This window comes from Ruditapes philippinarum, unplaced genomic scaffold (assembly GCF_026571515.1).
Source record: "Ruditapes philippinarum isolate M1 unplaced genomic scaffold, ASM2657151v2 ctg9250_1_1_1_1, whole genome shotgun sequence".
NCBI lineage: Eukaryota > Metazoa > Mollusca > Bivalvia > Venerida > Veneridae > Ruditapes > Ruditapes philippinarum.
Window position 1 is genome coordinate 1 of NW_026867109.1, and position 26156 is coordinate 26156.

Below are 26156 nucleotides of genomic sequence, written 5' to 3' on the forward strand. Positions count from 1 at the left end.
TTGATAAATGTACCATTTGATGTAGGTTTAGACCACTAATCTTTGTAATTTCAGATCATTCTCACACTTCGTTTTTCCAGAATAGTTATTCAAATTGTCAAAAAATGACCCAAAATGAAAAGCGTTTAAAGGCAATGAAAGGCATAAAAGTATGAGTTTCAATTTATTTCAAAGTATATTTCTTAACTATCTTTGCCTATATTTCTGTTTAAAGTGCCCCAGCTCATTTATGTAAGAAATTTAAACGTTATGTTTTCAGGCTTTTAAACCTCAGTGGAGTCCCTTTAAGCTTTTTTGAACACTTTAACTCAGTCATCATACAGTACATGTAGTTGTAGATTACTCAAGTGTACAAATAAAATGCAAAACAGGAAGAATAATGCAATATAATTTATGATATTTATCCATATAAACATTTAATATTTACATAAACATTGACACAATAATTTGGCATAAAATCTAAAAAAGCAGTCAACAATGTTATAAAAAAAGTTGATACATAGAGAATATTTGTTTAGTTCAGTGTAAGATCGGAATATATTTCACCGAGTGAGCACCAAAAGGTATATTTCACGAGTGGCGCAGCCACGAGTGAAATATAAACTTTTGGTGTTCACAAGGTGAAATATATTTCGATCTTACACTAAACTAAACAAATTTTCTTTTTATTATATGCAAAGAAACGTTTTAAAAAGACATTAAACCTAATACTGAATAAAAAGCGCGCCAAATAATAAGACAACGTGACGTCATTTACGACGTCACGTCATTAAGTTGGTACCCAGAAGTGTGCACGCTGGTATTTCACTGAAACAACGTAAGGGGCTTAAATTCAAAACGGTGAAATTATCAAAGTGGTAATTTCACTGTTTCAAACAGTGAAATTACCAGTTTTATATCACTGATATATTCGTATAAACCACCGAAAAGCATGTAATAAAATAATTTTAACTATGACCAACAAAGATAAAATGAAAAACATGGTAAATATAGTAACAACAAAAATATACGAATAAACAGTAATATCTTAATAAATATGTAAAAAAGTGAACAATGATTAGAAGATTGCTAGGAATTATATATTTTTAAGTCGACATCATCAATCTTTTACCTTTATATATACAAATGGCAATATTATGAGTTATTGAATGTTCTCTCAGTTACATGGGTTTTCTACCCAAAACAGCAATTTTTTTCTTTTAAAAAAAAATTTTTTTTTTTCTTTTATAAAAAAAATTGAAACACATATATTTGTAAGAGCAGCAAGCCTCTAGATTCATGATAAAAATTGAAGAAGCGTATTAAGAAATGCACTAAATACTAGTACATGCAGCAAAACTTTTAACAATTAAAGTGTTTCAGTGTCACTTTAAGCACTTATTATTCTAAAAATCTAGAATTGTCAAAATATGCAAAAATAGCTAGCCTTACTAAGTTAGTTATAATGGAAACAAGCTGATTCATTCACTGCATGGATTGTGAATTTTTTTAAAAACATGTAGATGAATTTTTACTAAAACCTAATTCATATTGAACTTTTTTTTTTCTAAATTGTTTAATCATGTGTAGGAGTGCAGCTTCTAATTGTGATACATACATTATTTCTTTACTAAGATCTAAATGTTTGGTCATTCCAATTAGTTTACAGAAAATACAATACAGTTTCCTTAATGTTATTTAGTTTACCTTTCATATTTTACATAAATCAAAACATGTATGTAAAATATGCAGACATAAAAAATCCTTCATTTAAACTGATAATAACATACATTCTGAGGTATTTTAATTGATTGTTATACCAATATATAACAAATATACCAGTATTTGCATATACAATACACTACCCTTTGTATTTCATAAACCTTAACTAAGGCATAAATTCTGAAGTCCAAGATAGTTTTTGAAAATCCATGATATTTCAGTAACAAATTTTCTATTTTGGAAATTCCATAACATTTCCATGTTTGAGATATTATCCATATTTCCAGGTCTGTACAAACCCTCTTATCTTGCATTTTAACTCAATTACATTCAGATACACATAAAACAGCACATATAGTTTCACTTAAAGTATAACATCAAGGCTGATACTAGGATAATTAAAATAGCCAAACTGTTCATCAGATAGTCAAACTAAAAATTTATTACTTATAAACATAATATCAAAATATGACTAACTCAACTTGAAATCACTTCTTAATTGTTTACAAGCATTCAATAACTTTCATTTAACAAACATGGAACACAATTGTACATTAAAATCAAAACTATTCATATACATATACAAATAATACAACAAATATTATAATATTTAAGTTGTAGATATTCTCAGCAACAAACATGTTAAAGTCTTCAAGTTCTAAGTGGTAACTGAGGGCTCACCATACAACAGTGTTCCATAGACAACCTTAAATCGTGATTATACAATAAATAACATAAACTGTTACATAAATATTCTCTTTGAATAAAGGATAAGAAAAATATAAAAAATGATTAAGGCATTAACCTTGCTAAGATTTATCATTTATTACCATATATCAATAAAAAAAAAGGTACAGGACTTATATTAAAGCAGCCCAGAAAGTACTTCAGCAATTTATATATCTTAGAAAGCAAGTTCAAGAATAAGCATAGTGTAAAATAGGTGTATAGCATTACATTCTTGGGGGGTATATGTGGCAAAAATCAAATTGTTTGGCACTGATTTTCTGTTTTGATATAATTATATACTTTTTTTATGATAATATTTCGGCAAGTTTTAAAATACTAATCTCTCATTGGTTTGCAATTTTGATTAGCAAACAAAGTTTTGCAATTAAATGATGTCTTCAGTATCACTACAGAACTGATAATGTGTACTCATATAAAATAAAAATTACCATACATGTACTAGTAGACATCTCCTTTGAGGTCTATGAAAATAACAGAGCCTATTGTAAAATAAATAACATTTCAAGTTTAATGAAACCTTTTCTTCATTTCTTCAATCCATAATAAAAATCACTTTAGAATTCATGTACAGAGAGTTGTATGCATCTATTAGAAGTAATTTTCAAACATCATGATAAATTAATGAGCCTATTGTAAAATAAATAACATTTCAAGTTTAATGAAACCTTTTCTTCATTTCTTCAATCCATAATAAAAATCACTTTAGAATTCATGTACAGAGAGTTGTATGCATCTATTAGAAGTAATTTTCAAACATCATGATAAATTAATGATACTGACATGCAATTTCTTTAAATTCTTTGTTTCCAGCTTCCTAGTCAACTTCAATTCTTTTTTAATTGCCTATTTATATTGCAATTTTGCAATGTATCAATATCAAATGCATACTTGTAAGTCCACAAGGAAACATAAGCATTAAAATTCAAGGTTTCTTGCATTGATTTAAACTTTATTGAAATTTATGTATTATCATAGTATATTACAGACATTGCCCTTTCAAAATATGAAAATTTTAAAAATTTTTGGAAAAACCCCTTTTTTATTGAAAAAATGGCACTTTTGAAACTGGAAGTTTTAACATTTGCATATTAAAAATTTTTACCTTTTGGGGGACAGAATTTGTGTGTTTTAAAAAATTAAAACCACTTTAGTTTCATCCAACAGGGGGGATGGTGAAAGGGAAAATAAAACTTTATGAAAAGTTTTGTGTCCCCTCTTGTTTATAGAAATATTTTTAGCCTCATTTTAAAACAAAAAATTTTGACCCCTCCTTTAAAAGGAAATCCACAGAGTTTTAAAAACCCCACTAACATAAAATTTAATTTTATTAAAAACTATTACTGAAGGGACTTAAAAAAAAAACAAAAAATTAAAAAACAAAGGGACATTTTTTAAAAACTCAAAAAGGCCCCGGGGAAAAATTTCCATTTTAGTCCTATTTCCCAAAAAAAGGCCCGATTTTTAAGGGAACAAATTTTTAAAGATTGGAAAAATAATTTTTTCTGGGCAAAAAATGCCCCCGAGCCCAAAAAGAAAACCCAAAAAATTTTTCATACCAAAAATTATTGGTTTTAGACCCCATATTAAATGGGGAAAATTTTTCCCCTTTAAAAAATATTATTTCCCCCAAACCCGTTTTATGCAAAAAAGCCTCAGTGGGTTTTCCCCTTAACAAACCTGAATAGAGCTAAGGAATGGTGCCCCAAAATTTTTAACCCTTTTTTATGGGGCCCCAAATTTTAGTTTAAAAAATTACCCCTTTTATCATAAAAAAAAAACACTAAAACAAAAAAGTATAAATAAAAATAGGACATGCCCCGGAATGTCAAATAAAATAATTTTTGGGTTAAAAAGTTAAAAAACTAACATTAAATTAGGGGCCCCCGAAGGTTATTTAAAACAATAAAATAATTTATTTTCCCGTTTAGAACACACACACATTTCTGTGAAACTCATACAGAAAAAATACTGAACAAAATTTTTCCCCGTTTAAAATTTTTAAATATAGAGTTTGTTTTTAGCATATTAAACAGCAATAGTTTAATAAAAAACTTAAAAAATTTGCAAACCCCTTTTTGATTTAATGTTACATACAATACTTTTCTTTGGGGTTTTACCCTCCCCTAACAATTGAAAAAAGTCCTTCTGCAATTTTCATATAAAATAAACCTGTAAGTTTTCCGGATACAAAACCCTATCAAAATAATAAAAGGGAATGAAATAAAATTATTTTTTAAAAAACAATTTTTTCTTAAAAAATTTAAAATTCCCCTTTAGAGTTTTTTAAACTATGAATATAATTTTTAAATGATTCCAACATTTGTTAACAACCCTTGTTAAAACATACTGATTAACATGAAAATAATTTAAAATACAAATGGTCATGTAGTATTTTCCATTTTGCTATTGCTTTTGGATGACAAGTTATATAACTTGAATCAGAAGGGTTGAGATTGTTAAACCCAGATTATAATAATATAATAATGGACTAATCTCTATGAACTAAAAAATATAAACCCCCTGATAAACAAATACCTAAAAGATGACTATATAATGGCCCCAACAAAGGTGATCCCCGATCGGGTTAGGCCATGAATAATGTCTACCCACCCCCGTACTAGCGACAGAAGATCAGTGTGGCGCAAAATCCTACAACAATTAGACAAGACAACGTGTGTATCAGTCACATCAAATCCAAATCAACAACACATGTTATATTACAGTGGAAGGTACACAGCAATATGGCAATGCTATAAAAGTGCAGATAAAAATCACATATATTCATAGAATCGTAAAGTTTTAAATGTTTCACTAGGTTGTCGTATATATTTATTTTTATGCAAACAAAGATTTTCCAGTTGTTTTTTTTTTGCACACTGGTCCTTTGGTTTTAAACTCAGTAAAACTTTAAAAATAATTTTTTTAGATGTTGAGGTAAAAAATTTAAAATAGTAAAAAGTTAATAATTAAATAATTTAAAGTGCTTTAAACCAAATTAAAAAATTTTTAAATAAAAACACCCGTTTTCATAAAAAAAAAATTTTTATCCATTATTTTGATGAATTTGTAAAAATTTTTGAATTAAATTTTAAAAAAGTTTTTTATTTAATTTTTAACCAAGCCCTTAGTATTTGAAAAATTTTTATTTTTTTCACCAGATTTCCAGCTGGTTTAAATGAATGTCTAGCCTTTAAAGAAGGTTTTCTTTTAACGAAAGGTGTTTTTCAAAGTGTAATTAAGGAGTAATATCTATCTAAAAGGGACCCCAACATATAATATCTAAAACAGAATCCCACAGACAGCATTTAAGTGAATATATATTATTTTATTATGATTATGTTAAGATGATAAAGCATATGTTTAAAGGACATGATCATAACTGCAGCATTGACATGGTGATATAGGGTCTACCTCATATACAGGTATTACATGTGTTAAACAAATGAAAGAAAAAAAAATTATGTAAGTAGTAGCTTATAACATTGGCACAAGTTATAAAGGAGACAGTTCTAGGACTAGTATGTCCAGTATAATGTTCAAGTAACTTGGGAATCATGTCAACATGTCTAACAAGGGACATTTCTGTAAACCAGTAATCTGATGGTGAACATTGTATCTATCATTACTTTAGATAATTGCTGATTGTAGAACTACATTATGTTGAGGCCGGTGCTATAACCCAATACACATGTATATAAATGGTACAGGCATGCAGCTATCATGGTGGCTCACCAAGATTAGATAAGCTTAAATATTATCTAGAGAATTAGAGCAGAAGAGCATCTGGGTTTTGTATTAAAAAAAGACAGCATGCAAGGAGAAAGTTCTGCACTGATTCTAAAATTTATAAATAATAAGAAAATGGAGTAAGAAGCAAAGAAAATAGTATAAATTTTCTGATCTATTACCATACACCTTCAATCAGCCATTCCTTGCTTACTTTGTAAAATGAAATTGTCCTGCTTTCAAATTAGTGCAGTGAACTATAATATTTAGAGATTTAACCCTTAACCGACTAGATTTTGTAACGGTTTTGTCCAGCTTCTGTCTTGGGACATCAAGATGAAAAATTGGTTAGCCAAAAGTGCTGAGTCAAGTTATATAAGCATAGATGGGCATGTGGATCTGATTCTATATCGGTGGCAAAAGCTTTTGGTTTCAAATGGTTGAAAGTTAAAAACAAATACTCCATAAATGAGCAGTTAACTGTATAGAATCTGGTCCATACTACATATTGGCTGGCGCTCTATATTTGACTTAGGGCAATTAATATCATCGAAATATTACAGTGAAATATTTACATAATTTAAAATCATTGACAAACATTTTGTTCATGGATTTTCACCACTTAGGATAAACTAGAAATATGTATATAGAGCCTTAGTATAATATGAAGATTATTTAAATTTCTGATGACTTAAAGGTCTGAGGACTATGTATCAAAAAAGACTTTCAATAATTATTAAATAATGGCGTCATTTAAGACATTTTAGTTGGTAATGTTTGATTACATCAATTAATAGCTGCCTAATGAGAATAGTAGTTGATAAAGAAGTAAATTAAAGAGTGTTCTTTTTTAATGAACAATGAATACTGGAGTTTTGTATAATGATGATGATAGTAAAACAAATAAAGCAGATCTATAAACATTTGATTAATAATCAGCTAAGTATATACAAAATAATGGCCCCAAGTTTAGAGGTATGTAGTCTCGGTTGTTTCATTAATTAGCTCTGTTACCTGTGACTGATCAGAATTGCCTTTATCCTTATCTCCGGGATTTACATTCAGTCGCTGTTGTGACAGGGTGGTCTCTAGTGTAGGCGGGGCAGGTTTCACTGACTCAAACTTTGCGAGTGTCTCTGGGTCTACATTTTCCTTTATTCTATTAACATACCAGTCATGATTCTCTACAGTTGCTAACACACCTCCTGTGTTTTTGTGAACAACATTAGCATGGTATGGTATAGGTTTTCCGTGTAAATCTGTTAATTTACCACCTAATGAATGTAGGATAGCTTCTGGTGCACAAGTATCCCATTTCTTACAGTGGATACTGGCAAAAACATAAGCATGTGCTTTCTTCTCTATCAATAACAATACCTGAAATAAAGTATCTACTTAATAAACATCCACAGGGACAAACTACATACATTAGTAATAGATGATATATATGAATCAATAATATAAGTCATAAATATTGAAATATGAAAAATATTGAAAGCATGACTGTTCACTATTATAGTAATGTCAAACATGAAATTCATGAAGCTTGTGTTGAGAATTTAGGAAGAAAATGACTTCTGTGTATGCAGCATTACTAAAGTAGAAACGCCAAACGAAAGTGAGCCTAATTACTATCCATATCAGTCAAAGTCAGGCAAAATCCTATACAATGTACAACATATTGTACATCATTGCATTACCTGAGAAACTTAATAAAATCAAATGAGTGATTACAATGATTCAATTATAATTTCTTTAAATCAATAATCCCTATCTCAGTGGCACAATATATTATCATTTTTTGTTGTAAAATCCACAAACAGATCAAGATCTATTTTCAGTATATACGGATGGGTTTGGTGCTACTCCTCTTGAGAAGATAATATAAACAAACCTTATGCCCGGCCCCGCCCACTCTGAGTACCTCTGTGGGATCACAAGCCTGTACAGTTTTTGTAATTGTGTAGTCAGAATGAGATCTAGTTGTTGTTATTATTCTACCTTCTAAATTCTCATTACGTTCAAAACCAAATGATCCTGTAAATCATAAAAGCTTATATTTAGCAATGTAAACATTTTATTTTTGTATTAAGGGAAGCAGTGACAGTGGTTATCTCTGGCATCTGCCCAGAGGTTGTTGGGTCAAGCGCTTCATGGGTTTTGCTACTAGTATAACAACAGAACTGGTTAATACAAAGACTGGGCTTGATTACAAACACATGTTGAAAAGACAATGCTTCCTGACAGAATTTTAAATTTTCACTGAACAATCATAGATTGCAATATACAACTTTGTCTAAAATGATTTTTATACCTTGCAAAATTAAGGGCTCTCATTGGTAGAAAATTTTGGTTGATATATCGAGACACAGATATTGACAATACATGTATATTGATATATCAACTTTGACAGTAGATACAATGAAAAACATTTAAATATGTGTTATCAATTGGGATCACAGTGTTATGCATGCTTTTTTTAGACATTACAAATACTACAAACTAACAGAAAGTTTTGTGGTTTTTTTGTCATTTTTGTTACTGACATTTGAAAACAGAGTTTAAAGTTCAAGTTAGCCAATAAAACTGGAAAAAAGTGTCTTCTCTTATAAGGCAAAATAGAGAGGTATATTTACCAACAAAAATAAATTTTAGCTTGTATTGATATTTGAAAGTGTGTATCGATATTGTATTGATGTTGAATATCTATGATATATATGGATATTCAATGACAGCCCTAACAAAATTTAAAACATCATTGTTATATTTATGAACAAATACAAAATATTTATTAGATACTGCAAAATATTTTAAAGTCACACCAAAACCAACTGTAAGATTCTATGGCAATTAACCAGCTTTATCTCTTTTTTTTTATTTTTCAAGCATAGACAAGTCAAATCACTGAAAAAGTGGTGGCATAGCCGAGTGGTGAACATGTCAGACTAGTAATTTAATGATTGCTAGCCACATGGGTTCAAACCCAGTCAGGGGCAAGTTGTTGTTTCCTTGAGCAAAAAACTTTACACTCATTGCTCAGTACTGGTTGGTTCCAGGAAAGGATCAAAAGTGTGTCTATAAGCTTATAGCTTCTTAAAATAAATTCTGTAGAAACCAAATCACTGAACCTCCAAAAGCTGTCTTTATTACATTTTTTTTGGTATTTTCTTGAAATCAAGGAATTCGATACCTTAATAAAATAGGATCAAATCTACAGATAAGAGGTACAAATGACCAAAAGTTCACAACTTTTACAATTAAGTCACAGAGACCACCGGTATTATAGATCATATATATATATATTTTTTTAAGCATCTACATTTAAACAATGTATAAAGACAAAGTCTCACATAAATACTCACCTAGACCAAGTATTCCCCAGATACACCTAGATTTGCCATATTTAGGTAATTCTTCATAGTTATGGAAGGGTTGATTGATGATGCCAGCAGTTGCCACACCACGTATAGCAATACCTATCAAAACTGTCACATGATCCAGGAAACCTACAATTACAATAGTTTTACTGATATTTTCATGTTTATTACATATTCTACAATACTATTATATATTCATGTTTAATCTAATACGACCCGCATTTTTCCCTTTTAAACACAGAAGGAGTGAAAATGTGTGTAAATATGCAATAAAATCACTGTTGATGATCTATATTTAGACAAGTGCCGTAACCATTAACAAGAACTGTTGGAGGGCAGAAACCCTCGACTATTCGAAGTTGTCACTAAGGGTGTTACATTGAGTATAATAATGCTTACCTATATGAATACATAAAATTGTCTGAAAAGGTACAAAGGCTTGTTATTTAGATGTTTTACCCAGTAAATTACTGCTTTATTATTATGAATGCATAAAATTGTCCCAAAAATGGCACAAACCCTTCAGTAGTTATCACATATTATGTTACAAACTTCTTTTCTTTTCTTTGATTTCACATGATTGTGTATTGTATAATCATGTATATAATCTTACAAAAGTTGAAATAAGCTGACAAACTGGCACATCTATATATAATTTTAAGAAACAAACCCTCTGTAAATTCTTTAGTTCCATCTAATGGGTCTACCCAAATAACTATCTGCAAAATAAGAATATAACACGTTGGTTTAAACAATACATTAATTTTTTGTTGATTTTGGAATTTTAGTCGCACTATCACTGATAACATCACATGGCAACTTTCAAGCTTTTCTGGTAAAATAAGACCTTAGATGTCCTTTTGAGCATAATTTTGGGCACAGTAGACACTTGATCAGAATCACTATTGCTTTACATAAGCTAGCTGGATACCTTTTTTAATTGAAATTATTCCAAGTCCTTAATGCTTACTATAGGATAGGATCCTGTCAAACAGAATTCTTAGAGATGATTAATTGGAAAAAAAGGGCATCATCTTTTTAAGAAATATGTTTCAATTTAAATATAAATTGAAATATTTCTAACAACACATGTGTGTATATGCTATATAGTAAATAATGCTTTTTAGTGTGCATTACATGTATATGTTTTATAAAAAGATTTCACCTTTCGTATCATAAATCATATTATTATTTAAGATATACAGGCAGATGATAGACTATTGAGTGTTAACTGAACAGATATATATATAAACCATTCATACATTCTATAATTAACATGAATATTTTATAAAGATCAAACTGATTAGTCTAGAATTGTTATGATATTTACATCTTCATTTTTGATATTCTGTAAATTCTTTGGACATTCATGTTTCAGTACTTCTTCATCAAATCCTAGCTCAAAAAAGTTATCTGGAATTTTGGTTGTTGGAGCTAATTCCTACAATGGAAAAATCATACATGTGTTATAAGAATATTTAACTACATATGTTTTCTTTTTGTTTCATCACAAATTTATGAGTGCTAAATTTATGAGTGCTAAATTTATGAGTGCTACATATAGTCTTATGATTCAAGGGTAATAATAATTTACAGTAAATTATTAAATTATTTTGGCCTACATATAAACCAAGAAAATGTTTGATGTAACATATATTCTGTTATCATAAATGGTGCTCTGTGCTCTAAAGAAAGAAACAAACCTGACGATTAAGCATATATAAAAAATCTTTAACAGGGTATCAGTTTATCTAACATTTCAAAATAATATACATAAACAAATGTAGTTTATCACTCAGTAAAACTGCATGATTTCATATTATGAGCCAAAATATTTCAAGAAAATCAAATTTGAGAAATATGTACTAAGATTTTAAGAAAAGTAAAAAGATTCAAGTAATAATTAACATTGTATGTGCAATAAATATTTGTTTTTGCAGTATTTATCACCATATTGATAATTTCTACTGCATGACTTACAGTAAGGGCTACTTTAAAAGTACTTTTGAATAACTTGACCTCTTTTTTGGAAATATACAAGGAATTTAAGTGCTGTTTGTAATGTGTAAATAACTTTCTTTGTTCACTTCACAACATTATATGTTTAAATAAATTTTCAAAATTTCATGAAAATTAACAAGAATCTTGAGACATGTCGCTTTTAACAGATAAAAATGTGAAGAAAAAACAAGCAGACAAAAGACAACAATATAAACAGATGAAAAATAATTTGTAACATATTATGAACTTTATGTTAATAGAGTGTTTGATAAACTAGAACGTACATGATATTGAATACCAACATACAGATAACAGGTTAAAAACTAGGTTGATTTTTATCTACACTTATTACACAAGTTTAAAATCAAGTGGTTGCACTCTGTGAGTCCTTAAATACTTTATATAAATTATAATATAACAAGTTTATATAAAACAAACACCAATAAACAAATTAATTTGTGGCAATTTAGTTTGACATTTATTTCACTTGAAGTGCAATTTGTTGCTATTTATAATTTGTGTATGTTAAGTTACATGAACAGAAAACAATAAAAAGAATATTTTTACTTAAAGAATACACATGTATTTTTTAATATCATTGGCAAAGTAGAACAATTAAATTGCTAATTCAGACAAACAAAAGTCTTATACTATAAATGTATTCCCCCTCAGTATTCCTAATTACCCACATACAACATATCTAAGGATGTTTACACCAAAACATGTCTTTAGGATTCAGAAGTATTGTTAACTCTAACTTTGTGATTAAAACAATTCAAGAAAGGTCAAACAAATGCCCCCTTTTTGTTTATTATAAAATGTCACTATATAACTTTCCATTACAGCATATGATGGTGAATATTTCAATATTAACCAGGTCATGAAAATTAGAGTCTGAACAGTATAGATGTTGGAAACAATTACAAGAAAGGTTTTGTAGTTATGTCTTGATATTTTATATCAATGTTCCACAGACACAACATCAAGGACAAGCTAGAATGCTCTGAATAATAATGAATTACATACCTCTTCACCATATATAGCAATTTTAGGGAATTGTTTGTGTAATGAAGCTACAATACATCTCTGTGCTGATCTATCTGCCTCTGTCTGTAGGTCATTTTTACCACCCTGAAAAATAAATGAAGTAAATATATTTCTTTATCATTGTATTACATCATATTGCACTTGTTAAAGTACATTGTAGAACACTTTTCATTTTTTCTATAGTCAAGAGTGTTAAATTGTTAACCTGTTGTGAATCCAAGGGCAGATCCAGGATTTAAGGGGGAGTGTTGAGAGGCCAAAATTGCTAAAACACAGAAATATGTGGGGTTTAAGGACCAGGCAGCAAAGCCCCAAAAGCTTCATTATTTTCATCCTATAGATGCTTATAATGATGTATTAATTTTCATGTCAATTTGAGGTCACAAAATTACAAGGATTCGAGCACTTTATATAAGAACAACTGAATGCTAATAATATTCCATTGTATATATAAGGGAAAGTCAAAAGCCAGGTCCACAAAGGGTTAGGGCTTTGGCTTGTCCAGCCATAAACTATTACTACATTAGTATATTTAAAAGGAAATAAAAAAAAAAGCAAATAAAAAATACATAGATTTCTATACCTATCAGTTTAATTTCTATTAAAATGCCCAATTTTTAATTTAATTTAATAAATTTTTTCATGCAAATCAATGATAAATGGTGAAGTATTTCCATAACTGGTTAATCAGAACTTTTCTGCTTAGAAATAATTTGTCTAGGTTTTCCATTGAAAATGAAGCAGTGCATGAAATACAAAATGACACATTTAAAATGAAAAATGTGAAATAACAAAAAACAGAATCTTTTTTCATCTGACTTACTGTATTATGTACAGTAAATGGGTGTTGGATAGTGATTTTATTTATGATGACCAAGGGAAGATTATTTTATGATAATTCGACCATTTCAGTGTGCTGAACACCTTTGGTTAAAACTTTGAAGCCTTACATTTCTAAATTCTGTTGATATTCAGGATTTAATGAAATGTCTGAATCATAGGTGTTCGGTGGGTTGATTGGTCACTACCCCCCCCTCACCTACTCTACAACCCTCCTACCTCTATCTCATATCAAAAAAATAGTTTGTTATAGTTGTATATGATGTTTTGATTGACCAGTTATTACAAATAATAATATAATTTGATCATATTTATATGAGCAATTCAAAAAAATATTCATTTCGAATAAACTGCCATTTAGTCTGGTAATTTTGACTCAGGTCTCTGTTGAGTTACACTTGGGGTGACTTCGAGATTACATATCTTCTTATAACTTGAAATGATTATAATGACAGCTTTATTTCCTTTAAGAGTAATCAATTCCCTACCATTTCAATGGCATTTGGTACCAAGATATTGAAAATTAGTGAAAAAATGTTGGAGTTATGGAGTTCATATTAAGATGAGTGCTGAAAAATGAGCAGCAAGTTGCATACCTTTTGTATCAATTTTTTTTTTTGGTGGGAAATGCAGGTAATTGAATTACAAGCATATACCAAATATTAAAACATGTTTCAAATGAAAAATACTGCACTTTACATGGTTTTGAGAGGTAGGAGGTTTGAGTGACCAATCAACGCACCAGACACCTATGGTCTGAATATGCCCAGTGATGCAATGTGGGTATGAGAACCTTTATACGGGGAAGTCAAAGTCAGGGCGCGCATTACTATAAGGCGGGCCCGTGCTTTGGCTTGCCTGGCTATAGACTAAACGTGTATATTTAAAAGAAAATCAAATAAAAAACAATTAAAACTAGAAATGTGTCCATAGGACACGGATGCCCCCACACGCCACTGTTCTGTCAATCTTATGACTCTAGGTCAAATATTTTTTGGACTACATGTGCCACAAGTTGAAAACTAAAAATCAACAAAGGGCCATAATTCTGTTAAATTTGGTCGCAGCAAAAATTCCTTCCTTTACTACCATCTACACATTAAGGTTGTTCATCCCTGGAAGTTTAAGCAAAATCTGCTATCCGGTTTAAGAGGAGTTGCGTTCACAAAATTTCTACATAGTATATAATGAAAAAATCAACAAAGGGCCATAATTCTGTTAAATTTGGTTGCAGCAAAAATTCCTTCCTTTACTGCCATCTACACATTAAGGTTGTTCATCCCTGGAAGTTTAAGCAAAATCTGCCATCCGGTTTAAGAGGAGATGCATTCACAAAATTTCAACATAGTATATAGTGAAAAAATCAACAAAGGGCCATAATTCTGTAAAATTTGGTCGCAGCAAAAATTCCTTCCTTTACTACCATCTACACCTTAAGGTTGTTCATCCCTGTAAGTTTATGCAAAATCTGCCATCCGGTTTAAGAGGAGTTGCGTTCACAAAATTTCTACATAGTATATAGTGAAAAAAATCAACAAAGGGCCATAATTCTGTTAAATTTGGTCGCAGCAAAAATTCCTTCCTTTACTACCATCTACACATTAAGGTTGTTCATCCCTGTAAGTTTAAGCAAAATCTGCCATCCAGTTTAAGAGGAGTTGCGTTCACAAAATTTCTACGTAGTATCTAGTGAAAAAATCAACAAAGGGCCATAATTCTGTTAAATTTGGTCACAGTGAAAATTCCTTCCTTTACTACCATCTACACATTAAGGTTGTTCATCCCTGTAAGTTTAAGCAAAATCTGCCATCCGGTTTAAGAGGAGTTGCGTTCACAAGATTTCGGGACATACGGACGGACGGACAAGTGCAACGCTATATGCTCCCACATTGTGGGGGCATAAAAATATATCTAGAATTCTATACCTATCAATTAAATTTTCAGTGTCACTTCTAGTAAGGCAGTGCCATTTACAATGTAATTCAATGATAAAAGAAGGTGTATTCAGATAAGGGAACAAATCTCAACTTTTCAGAAAAGATAATAAACGTTGAGTGTTCCGTGTGAAAATGGAAGTGGTGCATGAAATACCGAAAACAGAAAAAAATTAAATGAATTTTTAACGTCTTCCCCGTTCATAGGCTTTGCCAGTTTGCCTTATTTCATATTACGCGGAAAGTCCGAGCGGGGCCAAAGGGCCCGTGAGGGCTATAGCGCTCTTAGATACCATGTATGACGCGTATCTACCTAATGAGCTGTGAAAAAATCCTTAGTTAACTGGGCGCCGCCATTTTGGAATCCTTTTGAGCTAAATATAGATATCAAAGCGCTTTTAATGAGCGTCTACATAATTCAGACTATTGCTAGCAGACATACTAAGTAACACTTTCGGTGAAAGAATGATGTACAAAATCAGAAAATAAACCTGCATTTCATTGATAAGAATTATAGTAACGATTATAGATATAAATAGTTACTTTAACATATCCTTTTTAAAAAATAAGCACATTAAAAATAAAGTTAGATTAGAGATTAACAAAAAATGGCGGACGGGTTTTTCCAAGCGCCGACGCACGCGCAGAGGTCCCCCTTTATGTTAGGGGATTTTCGGAATATTCCGAGCGCTCCGATAAAAGGTTGAACACCACCAATTTATTCGTTTTGTTTATATGGTACAAAATACCTTCGTTTACATGTACACTAAATATGTTATGCTAAAATCATAATTCATAAGCGTTTTCCGCGCCATAGGTAGCACCTATTTTCATATTATATATTAGTTAAAGAATGCCTTTTTATGAGCATATAAATTTTACTAAGTTAGAATTTGATAAAATAATCAAGGCTAAAATGTAGGACATTTTACAATGAGAGTTAGCTCCCCTGTGTATTTGATCTAGAATGTAGTATCAACACATAAATAAATTTCACTTGAATTGAAATCAGTGAGTGAAACTCTTTAAATTACATGCATTCTTTTACATAATCAGCGTAAATTTATCGAGATCTTAAATAAATTTCAATTTATTTCCATCAACAAGTTCATTCATGAAAAAAACTGCAACAAAGATTATTTTATAACGTTAAAAACAGTGGTTAATGATTAAAACTTGCCTTTTCAACAATTCCTAAATCACCTTTCGACAGAATTTCTCTAGCAATATTTGCGGCTCTGTACGATACTGCCACTGACGAAGACACAATCCTCATCAGCAACGGAACTGTTTCTGCAACCGCCATGTTTGTTTATGTTTGCAACTGATTATGTCGTAAACACAAGAAAATCACATTCAAGGAATGACAACTTGTCAGTTTTCGATGATTTGAAAAACAATTTGTTTAGTACAAGGATGATGAAATTTCTCTTCGAATAACCGAATGTATTTGAATTCAAGAAATTATATCTGATATGTCGTAAAGATAGCTAGTTGGCACGTATATCGTAGTAAAAGAACTAGTTTTATACGCATTGTATGTTCTACTTTTTATCCGTTATCTAGAACAAGCTTTATTTTACATGACTTAACATAATCGTTAACGATCGTTAAACATATGTAAAATTCAGCATTAATTTATTGCACATTGAACACTACTGTAGCTTAAACGGGATCTATCGATCCAATTGAATACATGTATAAAAAATCTATATTTTTTCGTCTTTGATTAATCTATATTAATTATAATTTGAACAATGTTTACTCCTCCTGTATATGAAAATTCTGCGAACTATTCTCCGGGTATCTTTAATTAAGTTTGAAAAATTATAAAGTGCAAAAACTCAGACAAAGCAACAAAGACAAAGCAGGTACCGGTCTTTCAAATAGACCTGTTCAATTTGAAAGACCCTGGACAAAGTTATGTTACTTCTCAATAAGACCCATCTGTCCATGAAGTTTTTTATTGATATCCTTTTGAGTGAAAATCAGGATAAAAAAACAATAAAGAAGACAGACGGCTGGATAGACAGTCAAGCTGATTTTTTAACATTTAATTTTATACGGTATAGCTAGATTACAAATTGAATGAACGACCAATCATAGACATATATTTATTTCCACACAACTTGCTTGTTCTACCTTTTAAACCTTATTTTGTTATAATATGGAAATACCTTTTAACCTCTCTAGTCAGTGCGTATTTCAAATTTCTTTTATTGAAAACTTGATAGCAAAATTAATCGCCTAAGTTTGCAAGGGAACTGCTTAGATGCATGTATCTTCTTTAAAAAACTACAATAAAAAAGTGTGCATTGGTTTGTAAACATGTCTTTGAAAGTGTCACATTGGATGTTCTATAGACAATTCAGTGGCGGATTCAGGCCCGGGCTTCAGGGCTGCAGCCGCCCCCCCCCCCCCAGCTTGGCCCTAAGATATGTTTACCAGCTGGGCTGGAATATATTTTTGTCAGTTTGAAACTTTATTGGCTGTAGTGTACTCCCTTATCAAAACATTTATTGCTGTTATCCAGTTGTTAATCTCCTGCCTGGGGGCTTGGAAGAGATCTTTATCTATCAATATGAAATTAATAGTCACAGATAGTGGCAAATAGATGAAGAAGAAGAAGAAGAAGAAGAAGAAGAATTTTATTTCAAAATCCACATGTAAACAACAATAGTCTGGTTTAGGCTAATAAGCCCTTGACCTGACACAAATAAAATTACAACATTCTCATCAGTACAATACATTACACAATGGTCCTTACACAATACATTAATTACAATACAATGACGGACATTGAATAATAATATTACTGACTTTCAACATATTGTTACATTCATATATTATCAAAACTATATTATGTCATTTACATTTTAATTCATTTACATATTTATCTCTTTGATTATTTGGTTTGTTACCTTGTTCTGTATGTGTTCTTTTTACTAAACATGTTTACTTGTTTTATCATAATATGCTCATATATAAATATTTATAATGTTTGGTATTACTAACATCCTACAAATGTATACATATAAATATATATATATATATATGTAACATAATGCCTTGTATCGAAAATGAAATTACAAGACCATTATTTTTACTACTAAAACTCTAAAGCATGACATGTTTTTATGTCAGATATGAATATGTCAGATTTAGACACATATACAAATATGCATTTTAGTATTTGACGAATTGCCTTGTATCGAAAACGAAAGTACAAGACGAGTATGACGCATACAAGGGAAATAACCATGTCAATTATAACGTAAACGATAATCAAGATTTGTTTACCTTTAGTTTTTGCTATAATGAAAATTGTTTAACAAGAGGATAATAAAAATACTATGAAAAGAACAAGAAAAAAAAGAATAACGAACATGATACAACATATCGAACATTTAAAAGGTATCAAATAAAGTTTGAAAATAGGAAAATGTTTTTACAGTTAAAGAGGAACATATGAAAGTTCAGAAAGGAACTTAAGAATCATACAGTATATAAATATTTATTACTCTCTAACATTGCAATGTAGATTCTTTTCTAATCTCGAAAGCTTTATAGACAAACATTGCTAAATTTCTTACAATTTGTACTGAATGAGAGTTAAACAGTTCTGCAATTTTATACATATTTGGGTTTATTATGTAATATTGGTTGATATATCGCTTCCTAATATAATTATACAATTTACATTCAAACAATAGGTGAAATTCGTCCTCTAATTTTTGACATGCGCTACATAATCTGTCGCTTAAGGAAATGTTACCCCATCTGCCAGTTTCAACACTTAAATGATGAGCTGACAGTCTTAATCTGGTTAAAGCTGTCAAGTATTTACTTATATTAACATTTTTTAGATAAAAGCTGTATTCAAATTTTGCAAATACTCTATAAAATCTTGCTCTTGATGATAAATTTATACGACTTGTCCATTCTTGAATAAAACATCTGAAATTCTTTGTTTTAGCTTAGATAAAAACAATGTTTGGTTACCAACACCCTGAGCTAGCCAAACTTCGAAAAATCCTAAATTTCCTAAAAGGTCTATGACTTGAGATGCCCAGTTTATAACCCTGGTTTTTTTTATCTATATCACTTAACAATTTGCAAGTAAATCAATTTGATATATTTTCGTTCTATACTACTTGTAACTTTTAACCAATATTTAATTATTCTAAAAATACGCTGTGAATAAAGATCCGTTCTACCAAGTTCACCATATATAAAATCATTCTGAGTAGAGGTTTTAACATAAAGAATAGATTTACAAAATAGAGTATGAATTCTTTCTATTTGTGGAGCTTTAGTGAAACCCCATACCTCCGAACCGTACAAAAGAATCGGTTTAACTAATTTATCAAATAATTCCAAAGTGTGTTCAATTGAAATACTAGTATTAGTGTATTTGTACAGATACTTTCTTAACCTAAAAATCGCTTTCTGTGCTTGACCGGATAAAGTTTTATGAGTCTCACAAAAAGAACCACCAGTTGTAAAAACAATACCTAGATATGAAAATTTGTTAACTATTTCTAAAGGATATCCATCATAATAAAAGTTAACATTGTACAACATATTTTACTTTCTTTGTTTTTCCATTTTCTTTGCCAATCATTTGTAAATTAAAATGATGGCGAAGTTTATGAAGACAATATTAAAGGAATTGCGTTTTAATAGCTAGTTTTACTAAGATTTTTTTCAAGATGAAGTGATTGGTCATTTGCTTTATATAACATTACATCTTGCTTTCTTACGTTAGATCGTGCTTTCTAACTTGTACATCATGACAGTGATGATATTCTTTGGTTGAAATTATCTAATGTATTTTATGAGCGCCAGTGTGATTTATATATATGCTTATGTTATATCATTCCTCAAGGCAGTAGCCGCGAACATTTAACTCAAATTCCTGTTTATGATAGAATCTTGGATGATATGGTTAAGATATCTGCAGAAACAAATGATAATTGTAGATATTTGGTGCTAGGAGACATGAATAGTAGGGTTGGCCGTTTAGATGATTTTATACAGTATGATGATTTAGATAAGCATGTTTATTTTTTTGCCTGATGATTATGATACAGATGTTATATTACCAAGATTAACCGAAGATAGTATTGTCAATAGAAATGGCCATGATCTGATCGATTTTTGTAAGCAAAAGCGGTTTAAGGATTATGAATGGTCGAGTATGTAAAGACCCGGGTAATTATAACATATATAAGTCATACGGGTAAAAGTCTAGTAGATTATGTGCTCGCTAGTCCTTCTATTTAAATACCTTTTGTTATTTCAATGTCGGAATGCCTAACATATTGTCCGATCATTGTACAGTTAGTTTTAGTTTAAAATGTAATGATGTTCAAAAATGTACGGCAAACGGATGATAAATGTGATAGTAAAATACGTTTTACTTACAAATGGGACCCAAATAAAATTGATATGTATAAACAATCATTGACAGATGTATATTTTCAAAATTCTATTCAAACTCTTAAGGAGGATTTGGGTGTCGCCCCCGAGTCCAACAGAGATTGATTCAAATGTTGATAAATTTTCTGAAATTATGGGAAACATTTGTACACCTTTGTTTGGAAAGCGTATTTTTGATAAGAGGGATACAAAACAAAACTCCGATAAACCATGGTTTGATGGCGAATGTTCAAGAAAACGGAAACAGTTTTTATAACAATGTTAACATTTACAATAAAAATAAAACAGATGACAATCGTAACTTGATGGCCGATTCAAGAAAGGAATATAAAAACATGATAAAGAAGCAAAAAATATTTTACATAGAAAAAGAAAATACTGATAGGTTTATACAGTCAAGACATAAAAATGCAAAAATTTATTGGCAATTACTTAAGGAATCTGTATGTAATAATAGCTCTCCCAAAATAGGTGTAGATACATTTGCGAATTATTTTAGCGCAATAAATAACCCAGATAGCCATTTTAACGATATGATTCTCAATAACGAAATACAAGTTATGTTTGAAGAATTAGATGTAGAAATAACAATCACAGAAATTATCAAAGCTATAAAGCAGTTAAAGTGTAACACGGCATGTGGACCAGATATGTTTTTAAATGAATTTTTTATAAATGGTGCTGATCAATTAAAAAGTTACTTTCATGTGTTATTTAATAGTTGTTTAAGCATGGGTTATTTTCCTGAGCAATGGAGTCAGGGTTTTGTTGTTCCAATCCATAAGTCTGGTGATATAAATGAGGCAGGAAATTACCGTGGAATCACATTACTGAGTACATTTGGCAAAATTGTTTAGTCGAATTTTGAACAACAGACTCGATAGTTGGGCTGAAAAAACTATTCTATATATGTTGAAGCTCAGGCAGGTTTTAGAAAAGGTATGGGTACAACTGATAATGTTTTTGTTCTTAATGGGTTAATTAATCATTTTTTAAATAATAAGGAATATTTGTACTGTGCATTTATAGATTTTTCAAAAAGCTTTCGATTTTGTTGTTAGGGATATATTGTGGTACAAACTTTTGCAATGTGGTGTAAGTGGAAATATATTAAATGTTATAAAGTCAATGTATAGCAATGTTAAGTCACAAATGAAATGTAATAATGAGTTAAGTGATGCGTTTTACTGTAATTTAGGCGTTCGTCAGGGTGAAAGTCTCTCACCTTTTCTTTTTAGCATGTATTTAAATGATCTGGAGCAAACTTTAAATGATAGAGGTATAGAAGGTATTGATGTTGGAATGATAAAGATAGGTCTGTTGTTATACGCCGATGATATTATTCTTTTTTGCAAAAAGTGCAGATGAATTGCAACATTCTCTAAAATGTTTTATTAGAAATATTGTAATAGATGGAAATTAACAGTAAATACGGGAAAAACTATAGTCATGGTGTTCAGAAAAGCGGGTAGATTACCGCAGAATTTACGTTTCTTGTATAATGATCAGGAATTAGAAATTGTATCACGTTTTAAAATATTTAGGTGTTTTATTTACGTCAGGTGGTTCATATATTCAACATGATAAGTTATTAGCTGGACAGGCTTTAAAAGCTATTTTCAAAATGAATAAATATTTATATAAATTTACAGATTTATTACCCAAAACACACACACTTGATTTATTTGATAAGTTAATTATGCCAATTTTAATGTATTCCTCAGAGGTATGGGGTTTTTATAAAGCCCCACATGTAGAAAGAACATATTTAAGTTTTTGTAAAAAGATTGTTAAGTGTTAAAGCATCTACTCAAAATGATTTTATATATGGCGAGCTTGGTAGACAAAGTTTGATATCATATAGAATGTTTAGTGTTATAAAAATATTGGTTAAAAATATGTACAATGTCCAGAATCAAAGTATATTAGAAACATTTATTTGATGTTAAAGAATGACGCAGTTAACGAACCAAATGTAACTAACTGGGTGACTAATGTTAAGAACTTACTAATAAACTAGGGTTTGAACATGTATGGTTTAAACCAAGGTGTTGAAAATAAAGAACTATTTTTATTGATATTAAAACAAAGGATAAAAGATATATGGCTGATTGATTTTAATAATAGATTAGAAAACTCGACAAGAGCACTGTTTTTTTTAGAACAATAGTTAGTTTTAATTTTAGCAAATATCTAGATGTTATAAATATCCGTAAAGTACAGAACAGCTTTAGCACGTTTACGCATGTCATCTCATAGATTAGCTGTAGAATCTGGAAGGTGGAGAAAACCAGAATGTGTGCCTTTTAATGAACGAATTTGTCATATATGTAATTCATTAGAAGATGAATACCATTTTGTACTTGTAATGTTAATATGTTTAAAGAACTTCGTACAAAATATATCAAGAGATACTATTGGAATCACCCTAGTAATTTTAAATTTATTTCTCTTTTATGAACACAGAAAATGTAACAGATATTCGTAATTTAAGTATTTACACGTATCATGCTTTTATTAAACGTCAGCAACAGATTGATTCACTGTAGATTTTACCAATTTTAGATGTAGATATATCTATAGCATTTATTCTAGGTTAATGCTTTACTAAGACAAAACGTTTTGTAAAAAAAATTAATTGTTTTAAATTATAAAATATTATAAACCGGCTGTTTGATATTCACCCTTTCTGTCAAGGGTTAACTCATCTAAAATGAAAACGGTGACTCGATAAAATATATATAGATATATTCTATATCATTTTTATAAGACTAATTTAATCTTTTTTTGTCAAAAACAAAAATGCTTTATGGTGTATGCAAAATATTTAGGTATTTTGATGATAACTAGTAAATAGATAACTTTAAAAATTGTTCCGTTGATGAGACTCCTGATCTTTCTGTTTATAATGCCGTTGCTATGTACAGATCACCATCATGTGCTCGATAATTTTCGTTTTTCGTTTTTTTTCGATGGGGCATTTATGTGTTGGTGAATGTATCATATTTAGCACTACGTATCATTTGTGGATAGCGCCCCCTTTCCAAGAAAGAGCAAAATCCTTAAATGATATCAACATTTATGTAGGAAAATTAAACCCCTTTCCCTTTTTTATTTTATAAAATTAATATTTTTGTTATTGTAAAATTTAATATTTTCCCCCTCCCAAGCGGATGTCAAAGTGAAAACCCTCTTTGTTTTAAAATTGTTTCCCCGAACTCTTTTGGGTTTTGGGAAAATTTTTTATAGCCAAATAATCAGTTAATGTTAGAATTTTCCATTTTCCCAAAAAATTATTTTCACGTGAATTTCAATGCCATTCGCCTTCTTGTAAACGAAATTTTTGGTTTTTTTTTTTTTTTTTTTTTGGGTTTTTTTTAATATTTTGTGCTTTGCCCAATTGTTTTTTTAAAGGGTTTTAAAGTGCAAAAAAAAAAGTTTTTTTTTTTTATTTGATTCTTTTTTTTTAATCTTGCAATCTTTTTGAATATATTTTTTTAACCTTTTTTCCCTTCCATAGGGGAAATGAAAATTTTAAAAAAATTTGGGGAAAATTTAATTGAATCCGAATCGCAATACGGATTTTACCGAGAATATAACTGTAGCGCCACCTGTTAGATAATTTTTGGGTGGTCAACATTATTACACCAGATGGGCGCGTCGTATTTTGCTTGCTGCCTTTCGGTTTCGGCTTATGCGTTCTTCTACCTTAAATGACATTCGTCAATTCAAGCTGAAAGTAAATAGACCCAAATATAAACATTAAAAGAGTTAAGTTATTTGAATTAATTAATTACCAATCAACAAATTTAATTATAGTTAAATAACGATATCATTAATTTACGCAAGACGCACACAGCAGGAGCATAAGGGGGGGGGGGGGGTGATGTAAGAAAGCAAGATTGTAAAAGTCAGAATGCAAGATGTACAAGTAAGGAAGCACAATGTACAAGTTAGAAAGCACGATGTAACGTAAGAAAGCAAGATGTAATTTTGGCATAAATAACCCTCCATAGAAATAACACCATTTTCAACCTCATATTTCAAAATTTTCTCAGTCTATTTAAATACGAATGTCGTTTAATTTGTTTCAATTTTAGTATTTTATATAAATGTCTGCAATCGTATTCATGAACATAGGGTATGAACATCCATGCATCTATTGATGTTTAAGATTGTTTTAAAATTCAAAATTCAAGCTGAAAAGTGTTAAATTCCATTGTATTTGGTCTATCAATGTTTTTCATTTAGCGTACATACAATATTTTACTTGGGGCCACAAAGTGTTAAGTTGTTAAAGTGTTGAGATTCCACTTTTTGTCAGTTCGTCCATTGTTTTCACATTTAGTTGTACACAATATTTTACTTGGAGACAATACACATGTTCAATTGTTTGAGTTCTCTTGAAGCCAGTCATCGATAGAGGACCATCAAGTGTTAAGATGTATTAGTATTCTTTATTAAAATTTTAATACTTTGTCTTTAAGTTTTTGTTCTTTTTTCTCCTAATGGCCGCCAGAGCTATGAATATAAAATTCTTGTTCGGCTTTCACAGGTTAAAGTGCTGGTCGGATTTCAATGAAACTTCTCACAAGAGATCATTACCAATCCTAGTTGTGCATATCGCCGGCTCCGCTACACAAAATGCAGCCAGAGCTATAAATTCTAACATCCTGTTTAAGTAAAATTTGTTTAGACTATTTCTCCTTCACTTCTAATGAATAAATGAAATTTTATGAATGATATTATCAAAGGCGGTCGGGCGTATATTACCGGTAGTCTAGCATATATTGCAGATTTTATGTCAAAGCTTCCTTTCGGGGGCATAAGTCACTTCTCAGTGACAGCTCTTGTTTGAATTTTTTAATCATCTGGTCTGTTTTTTTGTTCATGTCTAGCTCGCCTGAACCACAATTCTTTGGTGACATAATATTAGCGGGCGTTATACAGATAATAGATGGAAAAAAAATAATAAGTCTATATTATTGTTAACAAATGGTGGTTATTAATATGTGGAAAGGAAAGTTTGTCTCTTGAATACTGCAACATGGCCATATTGGAAGCGCATATTCAACATTGGTCCACATTAAAAGTATATATAATTCCGCCAAGCTATACATCTATTTGGATCGTGAAGAGAAAGTATTAGGGAAATGAAGATTATGCAAATCATCAGTTCCAGTGAAATTTCTGAAAATACATCTAAAGCTCCAATTTCTGACAAGTTCACTGAGGATAATTCTTCAAAACAACTTAACAAACTTAACCTTAACACTCTTCATGGGTACCATACTTCTCAAGAGAATAATATAACAAAACCGGACGCCCAGCAATACAG

At 30.1% G+C, this 26156-nt stretch overlaps 1 protein-coding gene across 1 annotated transcript; it reads right to left on the reverse strand.

Moving 5' to 3' along the window:
- Positions 1-5945: 5945 nt before the first annotated feature.
- Positions 5946-16861, reverse strand: LOC132734878 (3'(2'),5'-bisphosphate nucleotidase 1-like). Its single transcript, XM_060721737.1, has 7 exons — positions 16557-16861; positions 12582-12686; positions 10885-10995; positions 10225-10273; positions 9540-9683; positions 8072-8214; positions 5946-7554 (listed from the first exon to the last, which is right to left on the reverse strand). The coding sequence occupies exons 1-7, from the start codon at positions 16680-16682 to the stop codon at positions 7147-7149; spliced, it is 1086 nt and encodes a 361-aa protein (XP_060577720.1). The 5' UTR covers positions 16683-16861; the 3' UTR covers positions 5946-7146.
- Positions 16862-26156: the final 9295 nt, after the last annotated feature.

What these genes read in the sequence shown, in the direction of transcription:
- LOC132734878 (XM_060721737.1), bottom strand. Translation starts at nt 16,682, where the DNA reads ATGGCGGTTGCAGAAACAGTTCCGTTGCTGATGAGGATTGTGTCTTCG. An exon ending in TTGCTATATATGGTGAAGAG is followed by an intron (nt 10,996 to 12,581) that starts GTATGTAATTCA and finishes TTTCCATTGTAG; the next exon opens with GAATTAGCTCCAACAACCAA. An exon ending in AACTAAAGAATTTACAGAGG is followed by an intron (nt 9,684 to 10,224) that starts GTTTGTTTCTTA and finishes TTGTAATTGTAG; the next exon opens with GTTTCCTGGATCATGTGACA.